The sequence below is a fragment of the Seriola lalandi genome, unplaced genomic scaffold (genome assembly GCF_002814215.2).
Source record: "Seriola lalandi dorsalis isolate HSWRI2012SDOR001 ecotype SW California unplaced genomic scaffold, Sedor1 jcf7180002054736, whole genome shotgun sequence".
Taxonomy (NCBI): Eukaryota; Metazoa; Chordata; class Actinopteri; order Carangiformes; family Carangidae; genus Seriola; species Seriola lalandi.
Genome location: NW_019525289.1, coordinates 622,036 through 642,903, shown reverse-complemented (window position 1 = coordinate 642,903; position 20,868 = coordinate 622,036). Strand labels below are relative to the sequence as shown.

At 41.6% G+C, this 20,868-nt stretch overlaps 1 protein-coding gene across 11 annotated transcripts in view; it reads right to left on the bottom strand.

Moving 5' to 3' along the window:
• pard3ab (par-3 family cell polarity regulator alpha, b) overlaps positions 1-20,868 on the bottom strand; it is a 243,006-nt gene that overhangs the window by 72,307 nt on the left and 149,831 nt on the right. For 7 of the 11 annotated variants that reach the window (XM_023424526.2, XM_087178803.1, XM_087178807.1 and 4 more), the window contains 5 exons: positions 14,126-14,312; positions 12,471-12,622; positions 11,109-11,153; positions 3,548-3,778; positions 1,953-2,193 (listed from right to left, as the gene is read on the bottom strand). In XM_023424526.2, the coding sequence (XP_023280294.1) occupies positions 1,953-2,193; positions 3,548-3,778; positions 11,109-11,153; positions 12,471-12,622; positions 14,126-14,312 (856 nt within the window). The remainder of the gene's footprint in view (positions 1-1,952; positions 2,194-3,547; positions 3,779-11,108; positions 11,154-12,470; positions 12,623-14,125; positions 14,313-20,868) is intronic. The other 4 variants (XM_087178806.1, XM_087178810.1, XM_087178811.1 and 1 more) reach the window with 2 other exon arrangements.

The following is a 20,868-nucleotide window of genomic DNA, read 5'->3' as shown; positions in this document are numbered from 1 at the left end:
GGGCAGTCAGACAGAGTTTTAATGGAGCACATCTGATGTGGCCAGCATTGAGCCAATCAGAGCGCCATAACACTCATGTTATGACAATGCACACCAATCGTTATCATGTGGGAGGTGAAGAGGAAAACTGGACTTTAGTGTGTGTGTGTGTGTGTGTGAAAGCATAGAGAATAACAGCAGTGTGTATTTGTTGGCGACCAAATTGTGGATGTTTGTGTGTTATCTGTGTGGTCTCTGTGGTCTGTGTGTGTGTGTGTGGACTTCACTTAGAAATATTTCTGCATGTATTTGCAGTTTGTGCACTTCAGTGAACCATATATCTATATGTACGTGTGTGTTCCCTACTAATTATTCCTGAGTGTGAACTGTGCCTCTGTGCACGAGTTTGTTCATGTGCATCCCACTGATTACTCCATCGTGTGTGTGTGTGTGTGTGTGTGTGTGTGTGTGTGTGTGTGTGTGTGTGTGTGTGTGGGTGTGGCTCTGACTCTGAAAGTAAGCTGGTGTCATGTGAAGTGATCCCACCTGTTTGACACAGAGCCCTGCTGGCTTGAGCCATGTGGAGCCCCTGAGGGCCAAATAGCGCAATTTCAGCTCCTGACAGCCAAACCCATCGTTTTTATTCACAATCACTGTCACGCTCTCACTGTCCTCTATCCGCCCTCATTGTTTTGTCTAAACCCTCTCTCGTTCACCGCTCTCCCTTTTTTGCTACTATTTTTCATTATTCCTTCATCTTCAAAGATACATTAAATATCTTGTTACGGTTTTACAGTCTATGTATTTAAAGGCTCAAGAATGAAAAAGCCATTAATACAGATTTTTAATTATATCAGTGATACTACATTTTCATTTTCAACTTAGGTTTAGATATGATGGAATTGTAGGGCTCGACCTCAGATTCACACCAGGGTTGGAAAGTCGATATATTGACCTTCTTGGTCACAGGTCAAGTATTAACTGATGAAGATGTTAAGTCAAAATCCATCATAGGTTTTTCTTTATTTTGACCATTTTCTACATTGTAGATCAACACTGAAGACATCAGAATTATGAAATAACACATATGGAATTATGTAGTAATCAAACTTTGAGTTGTCATGAAGTGATTTATCTAGTATGCATGACCTAATCACTTGACAACCAAGATAATTCCACCTGATGAAGAAGACTGTGAGATGGAGATGAAAGTTTCAGAAAAATCTACTCAGTGGACCCTGAGTTGAGATTGTTGTTGTTGTTTTTACCTTTCACTACCCATTGCACCAAACCATATCTACCTTTCTTCTTTCTCTTCTTTATCTCTCACCATCTCTGTGGATCTCATTACCTTCCTCTCTCAGACAACAGGCATTGTTTCCCTTCCCTGTCACCACCACTTTGGTTAATATGATATACGGATATATTACTGGCCAGGCCCTGAGGTTTCCGAGCCAATTTGGACACCAATGCTAATGTATACGTGCGTAGGAGAGAGGATTTCTGTCAGTTTAGCTGTAAGGGATGTTTGACAGGTGAAACGTTGGAAGAAGCAGAGAAAGAATTATTAACAGGGACAGAAACCAGAAAGTTGTCTGTTCAAGTTGTGTGGAAGTCTAATTAGGGCTTCCTCGCACTATTTAGTGCTGTGGCTGCACAGCTCTGGTCTGTGATTTGTATCATTTACAGAGAAACAAACATATAGCTCTTTCCGATTTATCCGAGCCTTCAAAAGGTGTATAGTTCTTACGCTGTGTTCTTACACAGCCGCAAGTAGATGTGTGTGTTTAAGTTTCAAACTATCAGGAAACTTTTTTGAATGTATATGTTAATTCCTGACATTAAACAGAGAGGAATATCTTGAAAATTAAAATGAAATTGATTTATGTAAATTCTTAGCGGGCCTGCCTTACTTGCAGCTCTGTAAACACACTTAGAAGCTTAGACTCACTTCCAACGTTTTCTCATTTTACCTGAACATGTCCCCGAGTCCCTTCAGCATGCCCTTCTTGGCTTTTCCCTTGTCCTTCTCCTTCACTCCCTCCTGCTTCTTCTTCTCCTTCCCTCCCTTGTCCTTGTCCTTCTTCTTCTCCTCTTTGGTGCGGTTGGTGCCGTTGACGAGCGGTTTCTCGGTGCCGGACAGCGGGGTCTGGTCGGCCACCGTGGACACAGAGTCTCTCCCTGATCGTGAACTCTCCTCCGTGTCCTCCTCCACTGGGGAGACGGGAAAGACACACGGTGAAGGCGAAGAGGGAGAAACAGGGGGGGTGGGGGGGTGGAGAACATGTTATCTTTCACCAATGAACAGTTCATTTAAGCAGAACTATGGCACATATGAAAATCAATAAACCTAATGGAAGAAAATCTTTTAGTCTCACAGATGTATAATTATGTCTCCTAAGAACCAAAAGCAGCTGAATACAATTTCAATGTATATTACAAGTGATGGAAGAGCGCTGCTCCACAATTAGATACTTATCATTAAAGAACATCAGACACCCGACTCTTATACAGTGATGAAAAGCAAAAACATTCATTACTAATCAGATGGTACTATGACATAATATGAGATTCTCTTCAGATAGAAAACACCACATTATTTCTGCTCTAAAATAGATGTAAAGGAATATAGAATGAAAAACTTGAAATTCTTTGGTGGCAGGAAAGATTTAAAGATACCCTGCACTGCTGTCTGATTCCTTCTTTAATTTCATGTGGACATGACATTTAAGTGTAGAAAAAAAAAGAGGAGAACACCTGAAGAAGACCACGTGTTCCAAACGTCATTTCCATGTAGATAAAACAGAGGAAGAATCAGGCACGACACAGACACTGTAATTGTGACCTATTGCTTGAAAATAATTCATTGTTGTACATATGGTTCTTGGAGATTCCGCACTTTGTGTTGCAGTACCAATGAAAATGATTATCTTAATACACTTTCCTTCTTGTTTTGTGATAATAAAAACTGAAAGAGTGACTTTGAACACATTGTTGTGTCGTCTTCTAATCCAAAGACTCTGGGAGAAGGCCAGTAAATGCGTCACCAATTTCCCAACAGGAAGCTAGTCTATCACAGGCTGTATCCAGCCTCCTGACTCGTCCTCTTTGAGGTGCCTCACACTGACATGTGATGCTTTTGATATCCTGGTTACATCCTGAGTCAGCGATATTGCCATTGCCACAAGCAGTGATAGGTTCAGCAGCGAGATACTGAGCATTAGTCAGAATGCTGTCACTCCCATGCATCAGTATGGAAGCCTCGTCAACATTTTCTGAGTTTCAGTAGCGATCCTTGTTAGGAATCGTCACTGCTGTGTTAGTGTGGTTTAGCATCATTTTAGTAACCCATAATGCAAAGTTATCGATGTATAATTTCACGTTTCAGACACGTTCCAGGAGTTAGACAGGGACTGAGGTTGAAGTGTCTTGCTGAAGGACACTGACAGGACTCCCAGCTGCTGACAGAGATGACACCCGGGCCGTGGTGGGATCAAACCTGCGATTTTTCAGAAAGAGGACAGTCTTATTAAAACCCCAGGTGAAGGTGAATCATGAGATATCTTACATGTCTCCATGCCCTCATCGTCCTCCTCCGTGGCAGCCGGTCGGTCGTAGGATTTGTCGATGGCCGCCCTGAAGCTCTCGTTGCAGCCGCGCCCCCTGATGATGCGGGGGCGAGGCCTGTGGAATGGGAGGTCCCCGTTGAGGGTTACCTCAGCAACAGCTGTCTGGAGGCTCTCGAGAGAGCTGGACTTCTTTAAACCTAGTGATGGCCCCACATCCCTTGTGGAGGAACCTGATGGGAGGATACAGAGGGACGAGCTGTAGGAAAATGAACAGACAATTCTGACCAAACCTCCTCAGTCTACGATGGTGGCCATGTCGAAGTCCCAATCAATATCCTATATCTTAGCACTGTATACTGCAGTGAAGTCCAGTCCAGTTCTATTATACACAACCTCCTCTAACCCATTCATCCATTAGCTTTAATCAGCAACTTTTCCTTGCAATTCCTCTTGGAGCTGGAGCAAAAAGAAGCACGCTGTTAAAAAGGTAGGATGTTTTCAGTGACCACATCTGTAGTATCTCGCTACCATCTGTACTAGCTCTTCACTCATCACTGATTGGTGGACAAGGGAAAAAGAAAATTGCTGTGGTCAGTTTGAAGCAAATAACCTGTGCTCTCAGTTCTGATCTGTTTCTTCATCTATTTTCTTACAAAAAACAGAGTCACAACCTACAAACTAGATTCACTTCTGTCTCATTCCATCTTAAAATGACCTTAAACACTTTCCTCCCATCTTTGATACAATAATAAATAACAAAATCTGTCATGAATCAATACGTAACACATTGACCTTGGTTGTGATTAAAATTGTGTTAAAATAGTTTCAAGGATAAAAGGATGATGCGATGCAAAAGAAACATTACTGTGGGAGTTATGTTACAAGATGACTTAACAGGATGATTAAAGAGGATGGATTGAGAGGATGAGACTTTTTTTTTTTCCTTTTCTTTTCAGTGCAAAGACTGACTCAGCAAACTGACACATATTTCACAACAAGCCACTTCCTGCCATTTCCAAATGACCAACAACTACAGCCAAGAATGACCTCAGACTCTTCCCACTGTGTCCACTATGATTTTATGTAGCTGCAGGACTGTTGGGTCATTTATGTGGTGCATTGTGGGATTTGCTCCAGCCGACCCCACCGTGACGTCCACGTCCGAAAAATGAGCGCCAAGTGTGATGGCAACAACACAACACAGACGCCCGAAATACAAAACCTCTCCGGAGATTTTAAATGCCACAATGCAGTTTACGAGACACTGTTTGTCCTTCGTCACCCAGTTAATGCAGGGGAGGAGGATGAGATGAAAGGTATTCAATAAGGTTTATTTCATGCTTCAATTATGCACATGGGTCTGCCCAAAATAGAGCAGATGCATAAAGATAATGAAGCCACTGAACATTGAAACAACTTCATAAACCAGCTTTACACACACACACACACACACACACACACACACACACACACACACTTCAACAAACTGTTGCTTCTCAATAAGCAGGTAGAAAATTCTTATTAATGGTCCCATTCTTGTTATGGTGGAATGAAAAAGAAACACCTGGTCCACCAGAAGCTGCCCGGCCTCAGAGGATAACAAGCAACTCGGACAGTAACACACCATATCTAAACTTCAGCACCAAGAAAGAAGCTGATCGATCGCGTGTGTACATGTGTGCGAGTCTGTGTGACATTCATCTATACTGACTACACATTTCACTACTAAGATGTGGCTCCGAATGAAAATAACCATCAGCAAAATAGGAGAAACATGACAGTTCAATTAAACTAAGACTATTCGTACAGCGGTGCGGGCATAATTTTTGTTCCCATATGGCATGTGTCACGGGCTCAAAGCGTGTACGGAAGATAATAAATGTAGGAAGATAAGGTGAGGAGGTATGGAGGTAAATGGAAGAGTCCTAATCTCCCGGGTGGTGTCACTTCAGAGCTACTGTAGCAAAGGGCAAAAAAAAAGAAATACAAAATACACATTCCTGACAGACGTGTGATGTCTTGAGGGAGGGGAGTGAATGAAAGAGAGACACAGCACAACGAAAGGAGGAAGAAGAAGAAGAAGGAGATAAAGCAAAAAAGAAAGGAGAATGCAGAAATAATAAAGGTGAAAAAGCATACATAAATACTAACTGGGGCAAATGTGTATTAATTCGCATCTGAAAGTAGTCCCCAAGAAATTCAATCTTTACTCCTCTCCAAGTAATGTTAGCTAAAAGGTACGATAGCTAGTTAATATAGAAAAAGAGTTAAATCAAACGATATATTTATGACCCATTTTTGAAGATTTACTCCAGGAGGAGCCACTGGGCTTAAGGCCCTCTTTGTTTACTGTACTGGCTGATTTTTGTGATTTCAATTATTATTCTAAACATAATGTACTTCCCTGCCAAAGCTGCATATATATTCTAAAACAGCAAGTCAGGAGAAGAGTTTTTCTTTTTGCCAAGCTCCTTGTTTATAGTAAGACTGACAAAAAGTGAAAAAAAAAAGAAAAAGAAAAGAAAAGAAAAGAATAAAGACAGGGAAAAAAAACCAAGAAACAAAAAAACTAAAATGGAAAACTGAATACATGCAGATCGAACAAGCGAGCGGGTAGGCTGCCTCCCATTCATTCTCATCAGTCTGTCCTGTCCCCTTAACGTCTCACTGAGAGTCGGGCTGATAGGCTTTTCACGCTGCACACCCACTTTATTTAAAAGCTTTGCCCAGCGCCATTCACTGCAGTCAGGCCTCAGTGGCAGTCTTAAAAAAAAAAAAAAAAAAAAGAGGATAATTTACATTGTGTTGGAGACCTGACAAATGGCATTTAGCCGCAAACATGAAAAACACCTTATTTTCAAATAACCTGGGGATGAGGTTTCTTGTTGTGCTCAGTCAGGCTCACCTGGCCACAGAGAGTGAATCAAATGAAAGTGCGCCCATCTTTAAAAATGGACTAAATTGCAAATAATCAGTGCAATGCATCTGACAGAAAGTTAACAACAAACTAAATGGATTATTTCAAACCTGGCAACTAGTCAGTCAGCTCTGAGTAATCTGTGTCAGCGTGTTTGGACAGAGTGACACTCATACTCATCTGCAGATAAACGTTATCCTGCAAAGTTAAGCTCTGACAGCCTTACAATAACAAATACAGAGCAATCATCAGAGCAGCTGGAACAAGCAGAGGTCAGATTGGCGTTGACACCGGACACCGCTGGAACTGGCAACAGCAGGGGTATTAATTCAGTATCATTTGATTGCACTGCCTCTGTCGTCTCTATACAGTTCACTATGTAATGAGAAAGGACATTAACTGAAGCTGGTTGGTCCAAAGTTGTGCGTCTGCAAATAAAAAAAAAAACAAAAAAAAAAACAGGATGACACAATAATTTAGTGTCTGGCTACCTGGCTTTTATCGAATTATCATATTGGCCCAGGCTGTGTCAATACTCGGATAATGTGAGATCTAAATGGTGACTGAAAGCTAAAGCCCACATGGGACCTGGATGCTTACCGATGTTTTCATTTACAGAATCCAGTTTACCAAACTTTTCATCTTTGTTTTTTCTAAAAATCTCTATTGCTCAGTGTTGCGATGGTTTCCTGATTGGATCATTTCTCACAACTTTGCTGCTTGACAGTTTAAGTGCCACTCCCCACCTACTGTGCAGCACTAATCCACAACACAATAAAACTGAATCCTGCTTTACAAAATTTAAATAATTAATTCCATTTAATTTTATTCCTTACTTCCAAAAAATGAACATAAATGGATCCGTTGGGTGAACTTCCCAGGGATCACTCACAGGACAGTTTCTCACAGGGATTCATGTGGACATAATCTGAATGAAGTTCTGCACACAGACAACAGTCCAGCATTGTCCTCCATCACTGAAGTGTCCGAGTCCCAACATGTGGCAGCGGCTTGTGTCAATAAAAACTCTCAGCCAATCACAGATCAGGAGACGATGGCGACTATATCCCATCTGTCAGAGCTGTCCCGGTCTTAAGTTTAAGCAGGATGGCTATGTTTTGGCTTCGGTAAATGGACCATGGATCATGGATGATCTAAACTTAGTGGAGAATACAATTTTTTTTTTAAAAACATTGGTAAAATGACACCAGGGGCCCACAGAGAGAAAATAAACACTGGACACTTTAAAAAAAAAACAGGGTGAAATCTATTAGCTCAGAACATTCGGGGAACAGCAACAGTATTAAATTGAATATCCTCACGAAGTCCACACTAAATATCCACCTAAAATACTTTGAATCAGTATGTGTGCCCTGAAAATCTGCCAGTGTAGTGACACGCTTTCAGAATATCAATGAAAAGGCAGATCACTGCAATTCAGACCAGACAATTGTGCTTAATTAAACATTCTTTGATTCGCAGTGAAGGCGAATGTGATTACCACCAGAAACAAGTGCTCTCACATCACTAGCACATTTTTATGTTATCTAATGAGGGCATTGAAGGTCTTTAATGACTTTAATTGGAGACCAGTATGAACTGCAAAAACACTAGTTCCCTCTAAGACATGAGTTGTATGGAAAGGAAGTTTTGTACAACAGATACTGCTAGCGTAACCACTGAGTCACGGATACAGCCATGTCAACTCTCCACAGTTATTGACTGACAGAAAATGAATCAAGAACTTTGCTACTTGATTAACTGTTTTAAGTACAAAACGACATACCAAACAGGTTTTCTCTTTGTTTTTTGTCTTAATAAACTAAATCCATTTGAGCTGTTTGACTGATGTTTACACAACTCAAGACAATTCAAGACAACACTCTGGGAACAGTTTGCGTTTGTCTTTACTTTCCGAATTCAAATATCATATAATGGGATGTTCAATCATAGTTCAAAACTTTAACATGAGAGATCATGACTTGCATCCCATCTCCTACCAACAATGTTATGTCTTAATCATATTTGGATCTTTCCTTAAGTTAAACCAGACAGTCTTCCCGGTCTAAACTTAACTAGACCTTCACATTTCTCATATAGATAGTTTGTAACGGTTTTATGGAGGATTTTAAGAGACTATGACACGCTAAGTTGTTAATATATTCAAGTTGTAATCATTATGCAATGAAACACCCGACTCATCTACTGCTATCATTTGGCAGACACACCTTATAAAATATGCAACATACAAAATCTGATCCTTGCTGACTGACGTTATCGAAACATGACAGAAAGTTGGAAACAATCTCCTCTCCATCTCACCGTTTCCTACACACCGTTCAAAGGTTTCGACAAAAGCATTAAATACTGATCCAAGGATCCATTTGTGCTATTCTACAAAACAAGTTTCGATCCTCTTTTCACACTTTCTCTGTGCTTCTCTGTCTTTATTACTGAGGGAGAGTTCACAGCCATACCTACAAGTAACCACAAACTGCCCCCAGAGAGCTTCCATCTCACACTCCAACCCTCTCATCTCTTTCTCCTTCTCCTTCTCTACACGTCTTCCTTCAACGGGATCCGTCCTTTTGTCCGAGCCGCTGATTTCAGAGGCAGGCCTTTTATTTAGCCGAGGCGACAGTGAAAATACACAAGACTTGACAGTGACGGATGACTCTCTGTCAGCTCCCTGCCTTAACCAAGGACAGAGTGCTTTCTCTACTCTCCATCTCTTCTTACACACACACACTCACACACTCCTGACACACGCACAAAACAATTAGTGCTACGGCTGCATCTGAGGTAAAAAGGGAGAAAATCAAATCTGTAGTCACCCGACTGCTTTCACAACCGTGTTCAGCAGCGACCTCAAACTGCGGCGAGGACTGCGAGTCTTCACTCTGCAGACTGACAAATTTGTCTTGTCAAGGAGTGAGCAAAACACCCAGCACAGGGAGCACTGCACCGATGCATAAAGAGCAGAGCGGTGGATAAATCTGCTGAAAGAAAAATCTGCTGAATTTATATTTGCAGATCAATATGTGCAATTTAGTGCCTGTCACTGTTGTTCCTGTACAATTTGTGTCATGTCCTGCACCAGTTATGAATCGATCCGCTCTGCAAAGCCACTAGAGGCAGGTTGAGGTTCATTTATAGTTCTTGGCACTAAAATCTGCCCCTACTCCACAGTTTAAAAAATGCTTCCCAAAAAGGTTTAATTATGTGACATCAAATAAATAAATAACAATCCGTATTATGCAAAGAATAAATGAAGAAAACATGGACAGTGAAGGTAGATCTGAGATGATATGTGGAACTTTGGACAGAGGGGCATAAGTTGGTTTTGACAAAGAGAACTCAATGACTATGTTCATGAAATGTAGTTAGGAAAAGTTTCTTTTCTACATCTGTTTTAAAGGTCCCATATTTTACACTTTTCCTGTGTTTTATTTAAACTGTTGATCCATAAGAAAATATATTTGTGGTTTTAAGCACCAAAAGCCATCCCAATGTAATTTTACATCCCATCTCTCAGGCTTCTAGTAACAACAGGTTGGTGAGCCAATCAGAAGAGAGGATGCCCTGAACCTCTCTTCGATTGACTGACTGTTTTCAGAGTGATCTCACAAAAATAAAGCAGATTTCAGGTAAACACTCAGAGAAACCAAATTCTGCAAGGTTGGATGGTGGGTCCAGGTGGGCGGGGCTTGGGGTATGGCTGAGGGCAGTGACTGCTTTTTTGGGACATCACAAAGTTTCAGAAGTCCTGACGGCTGGTTTTAAGGCTCAGTGTCTGAATAAAGGCTGTGTGCATTTCTCTGCGGACTGAGGATTTGATACTTTCACAGTGTTAATATAGAACCTAGACCTGCTTTATAATCAAACAACACATATAAATGAGAAATATTACATTATATAACATGGAACCTTTAAAACCAATTTGATGAAACTACAATACATTCGATTAACTGGACAGGTACTAGACACAAAGGATCAGCCAGTTCAACAGGACGTTTTCCAGATTAATTCCATTGTAAATTTCACATCTGTTAACGAACATGCCAAGCTAATCCACGTCAGCGGCACCCGCCACCTTGGTAAATCAATTATAATGTACATTTCCACGAATTGATTCAGTACAACCGAGTTACCACTCTGCCACTTTTAGTTTCCCTTTTTAACTTTCCATTAACTTATTTATTCCAAGTGGTGTTACATTTTTCTCAGTCACTGTTAATTCACTGTCAAAGAAAATCTAGACTTCACACACAGATTTCAAATTAAAAGCCTTTCATAAGCTCTCAAAAAAACAGTATTTCTGTTAAAAAGAGACTCAGTAGCAGACTCTATTATATTACTGATGGAAAAGTACATTATACTGAATTGAGCCATGTGAGCTATGGGGACATTATTTGAATTTTTGGCTTTGATATTTTAAAATATAAAAAATCACATTGTATAACATAACAAAACGGTCATTTACATTTCGAATAAGTCAGATCCATGGCGATTTGACATATTAATCAAATACCACTTATACCCCTCAGTGCCAGGCATTAGAAATGCACCCTGAGAACAAAAACTGATGGTGATGATGGCGAAATTAAGTTTTCCTTTCCACCTTTTAGTGCACCGGTCCTTACCTGTGTTGCTCTCGGGACGAGGGGTGAGGTTAATCTCATCGGCTACTGTTAAAGGAAGGGGGGGAGGAAAGAGGGGGAGAGGGGGGATACAAACATTTGGGGTTTCAGTTAGTGCTCATGACATTCCCACATGCAACATCCAGGTAGTGCTGCAAAAAAAAAAAAAAAAATCACAAACGGCTTCATCTCAATTAGGATCGGACGCCATGCGAGACAAGGAGGTGCGAGTGGGGAGGAGGGGTGAAGGGAAATGAAAAGAGGGTTTGAGGATAGCAATCAGACTTGTTGTGATATCAACACGGTACAGAGCGGCAATCTGGTCAGGAAGATTAGATATGATTATAGAGAGTGCGAGCAGAGAGACTGTTGCAGCCAAAGCAATCAGCGACTGTTTGAAGCCATTTCAAGGTGAATCAACATAATGAAGTTCTTGACTTTGGCGAGAGATGCAGAGTCTGTTTTCATACAAAGAGGCAAGGGGTGGGAATACATTTAAATATAAGACACTTTTTCTTTCTTTTTCTTTTTTTAAACATGCAGGGCTATGTGCTCAAGGTCTTCAAGGTTTCACAGACTTTAAAGTAGCTTAGGTGCACTGAGTTTATCAAATGACTCTTATAGAAGCTTCTTAATGCAGTTAACCCAACACAATCTCATATTCAGTTTGTTGGGGAAGAAGAGGAGGAAGAAGAGGAGGAAGAAGAAGAAGGGAATTTTACCACTTGGCTTGGAGGTTTTGCGATTCTGGGTTTACTGTGTGTACATGCCTCAGGAAATACTGTATGTATATGTATGTACACACTTTTAAACGGCATCTTCAAAGTCATGGAATTGACAGGAAATGTGTCATAAATGTCACCAAGGGGGAAATCAGCTGGGGAAGGAAAGATAAAGAACCTGAAGGACATAACATCCTAACTTCCTGTACCTGATATGGATATTCCATTGTGTAGCATCAGCCTATACGCATTACATTGGCGAATACGTCTCCATGCCCTCTTTGTTTTTTTCAGGTACATCAGTGCAACAAACAGGATATTTAGGAGCTTTCAGAAAAACAGACTCTCCCAGTTGTGATTACAACTTGGATCTAAATGGTATTAACAAGTCCTGAACTGACTATTGTGAATCCTGCATGACATGAAAATGACAATAAAGTTCTACCTGTTAACAAGCAGTGGCGTTAAACAGGTTTAATTTAGAGTGTTCCAGGTGATGATGTTTGGTGTGTAACTGATGCATAAAACCAATCTGGCCAAATATGCTGATTCTCCGCTTCTATACTGGAGGATATAATAATAAACGTTTCTATATCAAATACGTTAAAATGTATTTGAATAACTTCCTGGAGGAACGTTGTACCTAGATCCATGCTCTTGGACTTGCGTGTTTTGATGATCTCGAGCTGAGAGGCGTCTCCAAACTGCTTGGTACGTTTCTCCGACATGCTCTGACGTCCAAAACCTTCCCTCTGGAAGGCGATGTCTGGATTGTTTTCATCTTGACCCAGGGAGCTGGAGGGAGGGTGTGAAAGACGGGGATATTAGAAAAGATATTGATGTCACACAGGGATATTAAAGTGTCACAGCACTAACAGGAAAGACAATAGCAGGTGAGCCTTAAAAAACAATTCCATATTCAAAAGCATTTCCAGCATCTTTTATATAAGATATGACAAATGAAATAAAATAAATAAAAGAGGTACTACAGGTGGAAGAAGAAAAAAAAGTAAAGAAAGTGGCTTGGAGACAGAGCTGAATGAGGATCAACAGTGAAAAAGGTTCAAAGAAGTTCAAAGAGCCTCTCTTCTTTGAATTCATGGGATTCAAAGAAGGAAAAAAGAAGGCGAACAAGAGATGGAGAGAAATCTAAGAGAGAATTAGGAGAGCTGGAAAAAGAGGAAGAAATTAGAAAAGGGAGGGTCGTGGCGATGAGAAAGGAGCCAAGAAAGAACAAAGGGAGCTGGGAAGAAAGCACAGAGGAGAAAAAACTGAAAGATTAAAAAAAAAGAGTCGAACTGAGAGGAGAGAGAACGTGAGGCTGACAAAAAGGAGAATGTGAGAGTTTTAGATAGTAGAAAGTAAAGGAAGGTGTGAAGATGTCAGAGAAATAATAAGAGACAGTGAAAGAAAAAAAAAAAACTAAAGTAAGACTGACAAAGTGGAAAAAAGCCAAAAAATAAAAAAATTTGGTCTTGAAGAAAAAGAGTGTGAGACAGACAAGAGCAAGAGATAAGGGAGGAGAGTTAAACACAAGAGAACAGAATAATGGAGCAAGATAACAAGATAAATAAAGATAAAAAGAACAATCAGGGGAAGGAAAGAGACGGAAAAATGATGAAATTAAAAGGAGATTGTGGAAAGAGAGAGAAAGGGAGGAGGAGCAAATGACAAATCAGGCCCAAACACAGGCAGAAAGACATGAAGAGACGCAGAGTGACAGTGACATCAGCACACAGATACAGAGCATTCCCAACACTTTGGCCCTAATTTAAAATCTCTTGCCTCTCACTAAATTATTTCAGAGGGAACTTCCTGAGAAACTAAATGATCTACTGACTGAAAACAATCTGAAAAATAATGAAGAATAATCTGATTATTTGATTATTGCTAGTTGCAGCTCTGCACGTGTACAGTCATTTGCTGGACTGCCTGAGACTGACATGCAAACATGCAGTGAATAACGAGACAGGTCCTCATCAGCACTGTGTCAGAACAGGGCTCCTCCACATCAGCCTGAGCGGGGGCCCGACTCAGTGAGGGCTGCTTACAATCAGAGGGCAATCAAGGGAGAGAGAACACGAACACACGAACACACGAACACACGAACACACGAACACACGAACACACACACACACACACACACACACACACACACACACACACACACACACACACACCTTGTGCAAATGTCAAGGTTTTAGAAGTGAAATATATATAACATTAAATGTATTCACCATGCAACACTTCACCGTCTTCGCCTGACGGGCTGAAGGGGAAGACTTCAGTTGCGCCTACCTGTCATTCTGAGTGGGCAGCTCTTTGGCCCACTGTGGCGTCATGTCAGCGGTGAAGCCCACGTCGTCATGGGAACTGGACGACGACTGGTCGGAGAGGTGTGGCGGGAGGAGCGGCGGCCGGTCGTCCTCTATGATCACAGTGTCGTTCTGCGGCATGTTGACGGTCGGAGAGAGCTGATAGTTACCTGGAGGAGACGGGAGGATTTTTTGTTTAACATAGACTGTGCGCGCCCTCGCTCTCATGACTGACCACACAGATATTAATGTCAAGTTCTTGTTGTTGGTGCTTCAAAAATCAAGTCAGACTTCCATCATACAAGAGGCAAAGGACCAATACACAGTAGCTTCCATTACTTGCTCTTCCTACAGTACAGTGGTGCCATTCCTCTGTCCATATATATATATATATATACAGTGGATATAAAAAGTCTACACACCCCTGTTCAAATGCCAGGTTTTTGTCATGTAAAAAAATTACATCAAGATAAATAATTTCACAACATTTTCCACCTTTAATGTGACTTATAACCTGTACAACGCAATTGAAAACAAACAGAAATCTTTCAGGGAGGTAAAGTAAAAATAAACAACTGAGATAATGTGGTTGCATAAGTGTGCACACCCTTTTATAACTGGGGATGTGGCTGTGTTCAGATTTAACCAATTACATTCAAACGCATATTAAATTGGAGTCAGCACACACCTGTCACCAAATAAAGTGCCTCTGATCAACCCCAAATAAAGTTCAGCTGTTCTAGTAGGCTTTTCCTGACATTTTTGTAGCCACATCTTCCAGCACAAACCATGGTCCGCAGAGAGCTTCCAAAGCATCAGAGGGATCTCATTATTCAAAGATATCAGTCAGGTGAAGGCTACAAAAGAATTTCCAAGGAATTAAATATACCATGGAACACAGTGAAGTCCGTCATCATCAAGTGGAGAAAATATGGCACAACAGTGACATTACCAAGAACAGGACGTCCTTCCAAAATTGATGATAAGACGAGAAGAAAACTGGTCAGGGAGGCTGCTAAGAGGCCGACAGCAACACTGAAGGAGCTGCAGGAATTTCTGGCAAGTACTGGCTGTGTAGTACATGTGACAACAATCTCCTGTCTTCTTCATATGTCTGGGCTATGGGGTAGGGTGGCAAGACAGAAGCCTTATCTTACAAAGAAAAACATTCATTTTGAAAAAAGACATCTGAAATCTCCCAAACGCATGTGCGAAAATGTGTTATGGTCTGATGAAACCAAGGTTGAACTTTTTGGACATAATTCCAAAAGGTATATTTGGCGCAAAAACAAGACTGCTCATCACCAAAAGAACACCATACCTACAGTATGGTGGTGGCAGCATCATGCTTTGGGGCTGTTTTTCTTCAGCTGGAACTGGGGCCTTAGTCAGGGTGAAGGGAATTATGAACAGTTCCAAATACCAGTCAGTGTTGGCACAAAACCTTCGGCCTTCTGTTAGAAAGCTGAAGATGAAGAGGAACTTCATCTTTCAGCACGACAATGACCCAAAGCACACATCTAAATCAACCAAAGAATGGCTTCACCGGAATGAGATTGAGGCATTTGAATGGCCCAGCCAGAGTCCAGACCTGAATCCCATCGAACATCTGTGGGGTGATCTGAAGAGGGCTGTGCACAGGAGATGCCCTCGCAATCTGTCAGATTTGGAGCGGTTTTGCAAAGAAGAGTGGGCAAATATTGCCATATCAAGATGTGCCATGCTGATAGGCTCCTGCCCAAAAACACTGAGTGTTGTAATAAAAGCCAAAGGTGCTCCAACAAAGTATTAGTTTAAGGGTGTGCATATTTATGCAACCACGTTCTTTTAAGTTTTTTATTTTATATTTTTCCCCTTTAAAGGTTTCAGTTTGTTTTTCAATTGCATTGTACAGGTTATAGGTCACATTAAAGGTGGAAAAAGTTGTGAAATTATATGTCTTGCTGTCATTTTTTTACATCACGAAAACCTGGCATTTGAACAGGGGTGTGTAGACTTTTTATATTCACTGTATATATACAGTCCACATAAAACCAACAGTTGGTCGAAACTTCTTTGTTTGTTTCTCATGGTTTTACAAATAAAAAAACACGATTGATAATTATTTACTACATTTCAACAGTATCTAAGAGGAAATGATGATGACAATAAATATGGGTATCACTGATGAATCACTTCGCAGCTGCTGGTGACTCTGCAAAAAGGGCCACCATCACTGTCAAACGCTGTGTGATGTGTACATTACAAATTATGAGTCATTGACAGTTTTGTCATAAGGAGCCACACTGACACACCAGTGTGTTTTGCTGCTGATCGAGAACCATGCACATGTGATTATAAGTTATATTTACATTCCATTTGAGGGACATGTGATCTCCAGCCTCTCGTGCAAGGGGAGAAACTATGTCTTTTTGGCCTTTATTCTGATAGGACAGCGAGAGATAGACAGGAAGGTCAGGGAGAGAAAGAGAGGGGATGACATGCAGCAAAAGGGCCGCGGGTCGGACTGGAGCCCATGGCCGCTGCAGTTAGGACTGAGCCTATGTGTCACATGCTCTACCGGGTGAGCCACTGAGGCGCCCCTGCAAGTGGACAAACTCAGCAGCGTGTGATTTCCAAACCTGCAGGATTTGATTTAGATGATTACAATATGTGGTCTGGCAAAACAACTCTTATTTCTATCAGCTCCAAGGAAAATATCAGAAAAATAATAGCATAAAAAAAACAAAAAAAACACTTGTAAAAGCTCAACAAAAAGCTGGTTCGTTACTCAGCTTCTGCACAACACCCTCAGGAATGAATTTATTTGTGACAACAGGCAACTGCTGCATCAAGGGGTGAGACTGCCGCTCTAACTGTTTAATGGGCCAACTACCGAAGAACAAGTTTCCAAAATTAAAAAAGAAAAAAGAAAAACAGGGTAACTTTTTAAAACACAAAACATATTTTGAAGTCTAAAAGCGGAGTGAAACTGCTCCTGGCTAATCAGCTTATACCAAGTGGAATTTGGCAGCAGCCACAATGGTGTTCCTATGTCAAAACACTATGATTAATTCAAGCTGTGACCTCACAAATAAAGATAAAAACTTCTCTGTGCTGAGGCAAAAAAAAAAACATAAAATAGTCCCCTTTTCCTGCCTCTGAAAAGCAAGGCTTAAAAACCCCCATTGATATGCAGCGCATGACTTTGTCTTTAATCTGTATTTTGAAATTGGGAGCAGTGGGTTGGTGGGGTGGTGGTGGTGGGGGCTCTTCAGTGTCAGAAGAAGAGTAGTTTCAATGCTTCATAAAAGCCTTGTGTATTGAGCTCAGGGAGAAGTTTGTCTTTAGAAAGCGTTTGGGCTTTAAAGCCAGAGACCTGGAGGTCTAAGCCAGGCCTGCTGTTTGTTTCTCATAACCGAGCGCCGAGGGAATCAATGTGCTGGTGGGTGCTGCTGCTTCCAGCCAGTGTGGGTGAATGACCTGATGTAAATGGAGATGAATGGAGGGGAGAAAAAAAGGGGAGGCCGGGTGATGTCAAACTGTGAGGCTGTGTGTGTGTTATGTGTGTGTAAAGCCAGTTTAGAAAGTCATCGGTTACTGTTAACTTTCCTTAAATATGAAGAAGTTACAGAAGAAAAGCTTTTAGGGATTCATTGGACTGTTGAACAAACTGCTTTGAACGAAGAGGGACAGAATTATGAGACATTATATAAAGGTTGCTGGGGTAAATTCTTCCATGGATTGTGCCTGGATAATTTATTCTGACCACAAAGGCCAAAAAGTAGGGATTCTAATCTAACAATACATATATAAAGGCTTACAGTACATCTTCTACATAGCGGCACTCTTCAGCAGATGGAACAGTGTAGGGTAAAAGTATCACGTATATGCATTATTGGTGCTTTACTGGTTTCTGATCATTGAGAAAAAAAAAAAGAAGAGAAAAAAACACAGTGACATTCTGTCATGGTCCTGGTCAAAGCTGCGAGTGTTGTCCCCTCTTCTTTGTGTTTCCTGTCTCTATCTCTACTCTGTGTGTGTGTGTGTGTGTGTCTCTCTAGGCGCGGTGTTCCTTCCTGCTCCTCACCTGCTCCGCTCGACCCCTCCTCCTGCTTGCTTCAGCCAATGCACCTGCTCCTCATCATCTCATCAGCCCTGCAGTACTTAAACCCCGCTTCTCCACTCACTCTTTGCCAGATCGTGCAGTCTGCCAGTCTGGTATTACGTTTTTGCTTTCTAGTGTACTCTAGTTTTTTTTTTTTTTGGTTCAGGCTATCCTCTATTTCCCTGTGCCTCAGGGTCACACTGCTCCTGCCTGCCTGCTGCTCATTTCCAGTCCTGCCATTCCTCACTAACAGGGTCTCCATTCAGCCACTCACCGCCCGTCTGCCTGTCTCTTAGTCAACTCGCCAGCCTGGTTTCCTCCATCATGGATTCACCGCGCTGCCATAAGAAATCCAGTTCAATTTGCTCCCCTGAGTCTGTGCTCTACTTTTGCGTCCTCATCAATTATTGGTCATATAGAAATACATATACAAGTATCTCAGAATGTGTCTGCATGTTTATAAAAGGAGCATTCACCCTCCAACACACACTATGAGTGAGTTGGACTGCATCGACAAAAGTGTGTGAGTGCATGCCCTTGACACCGTCAGACCTTCACTACATTAACTACAACTGTTGCAATAGTTTCAGAGTGTGTATGTGTGTGTGCCCGTCCTGCTGTGTGCATTTGTTATTCAATGTGAATTTGGGAGTCCGGGTGAGCACAGCGTGGCCACTTCTCCCTCTCAGACCACACACACACACACACACACACACACGCACATGTGCACTCACAGAACCACTTAATCCCATTTCCCTAAGCAGTCCAATGCGCGACACTGAGAATCCCATCAATGTCACAGTTTGAATCACTGCAGTACAATCAACTGGCAGCTACTGAGTAGAAAACCAATGAATCTGTCAACTCACTAGCCTGGTAAAAGGAGGAGGGAAAAAAAAAGCCTCTTTGTCTTAGTGCCAGCACCCAAGGGCAGCCATCCGCCAGCAACAATAGCACTGCCATGTGGACGGAGCGCACAGCCAGCATCACCTGAGAATCAAACCAATAAACACACATTATCTTTCCCAGCGGCTGTAATAATTTCTGACGGAGCAACGGTGGAACAATAGGTGGCATTTCATTTGAGATGCTCTGGGAGAGGCTATTATTAGATGCTTTTTGTGTAAAACTACTGAATACTTGAGGGCAAAGGGAGGGTGCACAGAATGGCCAGGAGGGAAGAAAAAGTGAGTGGTGGGGGGGAGTGAAAAGATTTCCTAGATGAAAATGGAGATAGCAAGAGGTGAGAATAACATGGGGAGAAAGACGCAGGAGTTTTTTTTTTCTTTTTCTTCCTCTTTTCATTTTGTCTTGTCTCGGTCTATTTGCATAATTAGTAAGGAGGTTATTGCCATGGGTGCTGGGCCTTGAAAGCTATTGGCCTGGAGGAATAATTAAGTCGCTTTCTTATCCCTGGCATCTTCAGAGTGCACAACGCCAGCGAGTGATCTAAGAGCGTGCACGGGCCAAAACGCAAGCTGATATGTTCTGAATGGGAATGATGTTGTTTTCTAAGAAAGCCTAATGCATGATTTATGTTTCGTGGCACCCTCCCCTTCATGACAACAGAGAACAGACTTATTCCAAGCAAGTGTTTGAGACCCCCCCCCCCTTCAGCACTCTCTTTCCCACACACACACACACACAATTTTATTTATTCAAGGGAGGTTTGCTGAGCACGCAAAGCTCTGCTTCGTATTCACCCACGTTCACATCTGGGCGCTGCCAAGTGCACCTACAGCCTTCTACAGTTCTGAACAGCAGCAGTGCAGCAGCTGAGAGTCGGGCGTCTGCTTCATCCAGACTGTTCCACACAACTCAAACCAGTCCTGACACAGCCGCTGTTTGTGATTCTCCACATTTATGTCAAAGCACAGGAAAGTATTGTATGCGGAAACGGCAAATTAGCTTGTGCATTCATCTAACGGTAATTTCAGCTCGAGACCACAGCAGTTAAAAGGTACAAACCATTCAGCTGGTCTCTCATTATAAAACACAAACACTGCCCCAAGCTTTGGTCGCACCTGCCAAACGCTTGATTCTGCCGCATTACAGATATAAAATCCCCAGTTTTATTATTTTTTGTTTGTGTTAGTTTTAATTAGTTTCTGTTCTAGTATCTGGTGGTGCAGATAGTTTTGGTTTTCATTGTTATGCATTTTAAATATCCTCAGTACATCAAAAAATAACATTTTAAAAAACTTTGGCTGTGGCATCTCTGGGTAATCCACAGGAACATGCTGCAGTGAAAAATATGTCATGCGTTCTATTAAATCTCATTTATAATGCTTTTGTGATTTGTGCGGAACGACAAGTTAAATTCAAATCAAGATTTAAAGTTGTGAAAACTATTAAATTTACTGTCAATATGAAAATAGTGAATGGACTGCATACAGAGCTTTTCTAGTCTTATCGACCACTCAAAGCACTTTACAATGGAAGCCACATTCACCCATTCACATACACACTCAAACAGCTATTTTATACCATACACACGCACACACACACACTGGGGCAATTTGGAGTTCAGTGTCTTGCCCAAGGACACTTTGAAATGCAGACAGGAGGAGCTGGGAATCGAACCACCGGCCATCCAATTCGTGGGCGACCTGCTCTACCTCCTGAACCACAGAAGAATG